Genomic DNA, 4125 nt, shown 5'->3' with positions numbered 1-4125 from the left:
GGCCGGCGGGGCGAGGATGCTGCGGGAGCCCCGCGGGCAACGGCCGGTACCGGCAGCGGCTCCGGTACCGGCAGCGGCTCCGGCAGCGGCTCCGGTATCGGAGCCGGTACGGTACCGGCTCCGGTACCGGCTCCGATACCGGCACCAACCCCGGCAGCGGCTCCGGCAGCGGCTCCGGTACCGGCTCCGGTACCGACAGCGGCTCCGGGTACCGGCTCCGATACCGGCACCGACCCCGGCAGCGGCTCCGGTACCGGCACCGGCCCGGCAGCGGCTCCGGTACCGGCTCCGATACCGGCACCGACCCCGGCAGCGGCTCCGGTACCTGCTCTGGTACCGGCCCGGCAGCGGCTCCGGTACCTGCTCCGGTACCGGCACCAACCCGGGCAGCGGCTCCGGTACCGGCACCGACCCCGGCAGCGGCTCCGGTACCGGCACCGACCCCGGCAGCAGCTCCGGTACCGGCACCGACCCCGGCAGCGGCTCCGATACCGGCACCGACCCCGGCAGCGGCTCCGATACCGGCACCGACCCCGGCAGCGGCTCCGGTACCGGCTCCGGTTCCGGCTCTGCCAGCGGGGCTGGGCTGTTGGGGCGGCGGGGACGGCGCGGGAGAGCGGCCGGAGGAGCCGGAGCTGCCCTCAGGGAGCCCTCAGCAGGGTAAAGGGTCGGGGGGCTCAGCTTCACCTGAACAAAGAGTCAGGGGGCTCACCCTCACCTGAGCAGAGGATGAGGAGGTTTGTCCTCACCTGAGCAGAGGGTCAGGGGGCTCAGCTTTGCCTGAACAAAAGGTCAGGGGTCTCACCCTCATGTGGACAAAGGGTCAGGGGTCTCACCCTCATGTGGACAAAGGGTCAGGGGTCTCGCTCTCACCTCAGAGTCAAGGTTTCAGCCCTGAGCCAAGGGTCAGGGGTCTGATGCTCATGTGGGCAAAGGTTCAGGGGTCCCACCCTCACCTGAGCCAAGTGTCAGGAGTCTCACTCCCACTGGAGCAGAGGTTCAGGGGTCCCACCCTCACCTGGACCAAGGGTCAGGGGTCCCACCCTCACCTGAGCTAAGGATCAAGGGTCGCACCCTCACCTGGGCCAAGTTTCAGGGGTCTCACTCCCACTGGAGCAGAGGTTCAGGGGTCCCACCCTCAGCTGAGCAGAGGGCCAGGTTTGGGGGTTCAGGTCCCATCAGGGCAGCCGTGAGGGAGTTTGGGGAGGGGGCAGCAGGTGTGATGGAGCACCTGAAGGATCCCTGCTCCACAGTCAGCCAGGCACAGAGAGCAGTCCCCTTCCATTAATACATTTATTTTCTGCTTCCCAGGCTGGTTTTTGTCTCCTGGGATCCTCCCTGGCTGCGCTGAGCTCTAGCAAGGCAAGGTCAGCAGTGCCAGGGCTTCGGGAAGGAGACAGCCTCAAGGTGTACCGGGGAGGTTTAATTAGGTAAGACAAAGATTTCTTCAGGGAAGGAAAGGCCCGGGCTGGCCAGGTAGGGGTGGAGTGACCACCCCTGGAAGTGTTCAAAAACCGTGGGGACGTGGTTTCGTGGTGAGCACGCTGCTGGTGCCGAGTTACCTGCTGGCCTCTGCTCCAAAAGGGCTTTCCCAGCTTTGTTGGTGGTGTGATTCAGGAAATTGGCCTTCTCACCTATTTGGTTTCTGACTCAAGTCTTTCACTGTGTTGCTGATGGAACCCTGTGCCGTGCAGGGTGCGTGGGTCACCACGAGGAATTTTTGGGAGGGGGGGGGAACACAAAAATTTTGGCAGGACGGGTGTTACTTCACCGCATAGCCCACGATGTGTGGCTCGATGGGCATCCAGGGCATGGGCACGCTGATGTGCTGCACCCTCAGCTCGGAGAACTTGGCCTCTTCCAGATTCTTCCACAGCTCTCTGGTGAGGCAGCAGCCAGCAAAGACGAGTTTCCAAGTTGGGAAGCAGACTTGCTGCCAAAAATACGTCCAGCTGGAAGGCTCGGCGGCCACGTGCTCCAAGAAATAGAAAGCTCCTCCCTGGGAACACAGAGATTTTACAGCGGGCGTGGGGGTCACAGCACTTCCCTTTTCCCTCTCCTTTTCCCCTTCCCTCTGTTAGCTGCAATTAATGAAAGGAGGAAAGGCCCAAAGATTCAAAATGCCCATTCAAAAAGCACAAAGCACCGGCTTGGTTGATCCCTCTTTTTACTCCAGCAATAGTTTGTTGTGGTTTTGTTTCAATTAGTTCCTAACATGACTGGTTTTTTTTCGGAATTAAATGATCTCTAAGGTCCCTCTGAACCCAAACCGTTCCATGGTTCCATGAAAATGCCACTTTAAAGGCTGAAAGTCTGTTTTAAGCTCAAACCAACTCTTTTTCACTTTTTTTTTTTTTTTAAATTTTGATTTTGGTCTGGATTTTAAGCTCAAACCAATTCATATCACTTTATTTTCATTTTTGGTCTGGATTTTAAGCTCAAACCAACCCTTTTAAACTTGCTTTTTAAATTTTGATCCGGGTTTTACGCTCACACCAACTCTTTCACTTTATTTTTATTTTTGGTCTGGATTTTAAGCTCAAACCAACTCTTTTCCCCTTGCTTCTTAAATTATGTTTACTTTTGTTTTAGGGCTTTTTTGGTGGATTTTTGATGGTTTTCTGTGGGGTTTTTTTTTTGTTTTTTTGTTGTTTTTCCCCCTTCCCTTGCAGCTGGCACCTCCAGAGCAGGTGTCGGAGCCGCTGGCAGGATTTTTGGCAGCCACTCACCGGCCGCAGCACCCGGAGCACCTCGCCGAGGGTGCCGCTGACGCTGCGCACGGAGCAGAGCACCAGCGTGGAGACCACAGCATCCACCGAGCCGCTGGGCACCTGGCCCAGGTCCTCCCCCGCGGCCACCAGGAACCGCTGGAAGCGCAGGTGCCCGTTCTTCCCCACCTGCCTGCAGAGCCCCTCCTGGAAGCTGGGGCTGATGTCGGTGCAGGTGACCCTGCAGCCCGCTGGGTAGAACTGGAAGTTGGAGCCGCTGCCGGTGCCGATCTCCAGCAGCCGCAGCTCCCCGGAGGGACCCCTGAAGTGGGGCAGGGTGCGGAACAGCTCCTGCTTGTGCTGCTTGAATTTCTTGTCTCGAACTCCAGAAAGCTTTTCTAAGAAGAAAGGGAAGAAGACCTTCCTGCAGAAGGGCTCCCAGATGCCCAGGAAGGAGAGCAGGTAGACAGGCCAGGCGAGCAGCGCCAGGCCAGCGCGGAGCAGGAGCACGCTGGCAGCAGCCTCTGGCATTTTCAGCTCCACGCCGACCAGAACCGCTCCTCCTGCGTGTGGCACAGCTCGGGAGTCTGCTCAGAGCTGCGGTCGTGTCCTCTCCGAGTCCATTCAGCTGCTGGGCTGGCTCTGAGGACGCTTTTCTCCAGCTGATTTCCCAGTCCGCTCACAGGCGAGGTCTGCACAGTGCAGGTCCAGCCAAGCAGCGAGCAGAGCCCAGGGGAGGAGCTGCTGGTTTCTTCCCAAGCCGGGACAAGCTGGGCAGCACAACTCGCTGTGAGCCCGGGCAAAGTTCTGCCAGTGCCCTCCTTCCATTCCGGGTACGCTCGTGTCCCTTAAAGCAACCTCTGCTGCCCTGGGAAGCTCAGCCGGGCTCTGGATCGCTGCAGGAATTTTGTCAGGGGTTTGATTAAGGTTTCAGTTCAAGGAGTTGTTAGGGAGTTGATTTTCCAAGGTTTCAGTTCAAGGAGCTGTTAGGGAGTTGATTTCCCAAGGTTTCAGTTCAAGGAGCTGTTAGGGAGTTGATTTCCCAAGGTTTCAGTTCAAGGAGCTGTTAGGGAGTTGATTTTCCAGCCCCTGGGAGCTGCTGGGTTTGCTCAGCAGCTCTGTGCTTTCTCTGAACAGCAGTTTTAAGCCTTTGCAGTTCGAGGACACCTTAAATCTTTTGGTGGGCGAAAAGGAGCTGCCAGTGATCTCCCAGCCTGATGGGAATCACGGACAGAGATAAAACAATTAATGAATTCATTAGTTCTGCACGCAGCATGTGGACTTTGGGTTTTTATTCGGGTCTAATCAACACTGACCACTCCAGGAACAGATTTTGGAAGAATTTGGCAGCTTTGCAGTCGACAGTTTCCCAAAGGATTTGGTGGCAGCATGGATCAGCCACTGACAGGTGAGAGCT

At 57.6% G+C, this 4125-nt stretch overlaps 1 protein-coding gene across 1 annotated transcript; it reads right to left on the bottom strand.

The window, feature by feature from the left end:
• Positions 1–1279: 1279 nt before the first annotated feature.
• On the bottom strand, positions 1280–3834 carry TMT1A (thiol methyltransferase 1A). The gene is made up of 2 exons (XM_021545209.3): positions 2730–3834; positions 1280–1999 (listed from the first exon to the last, which is right to left on the bottom strand). Exons 1-2 carry the CDS (start codon positions 3237–3239, stop codon positions 1763–1765), a joined length of 747 nt encoding a protein of 248 aa, XP_021400884.1. The 5' UTR covers positions 3240–3834; the 3' UTR covers positions 1280–1762.
• Positions 3835–4125: the final 291 nt, after the last annotated feature.

Source organism: Lonchura striata, chromosome 29 (assembly GCF_050655825.1).
Source record: "Lonchura striata isolate lonStrDom1 chromosome 29, ASM5065582v1, whole genome shotgun sequence".
Taxonomy (NCBI): domain Eukaryota; kingdom Metazoa; phylum Chordata; class Aves; order Passeriformes; family Estrildidae; genus Lonchura; species Lonchura striata.
Note: the sequence above shows the minus strand (reverse complement) of the source record. Positions and strands in the feature narration are given on the sequence as shown.

What these genes read in the sequence shown, in the direction of transcription:
- TMT1A (XM_021545209.3), bottom strand. Translation starts at nt 3,239, where the DNA reads ATGCCAGAGGCTGCTGCCAGCGTGCTCCTGCTCCGCGCTGGCCTGGCG. An exon ending in TGCTCCGGGTGCTGCGGCCG is followed by an intron (nt 2,000 to 2,729) that starts GTGAGTGGCTGC and finishes CTGTGTTCCCAG; the next exon opens with GGAGGAGCTTTCTATTTCTT.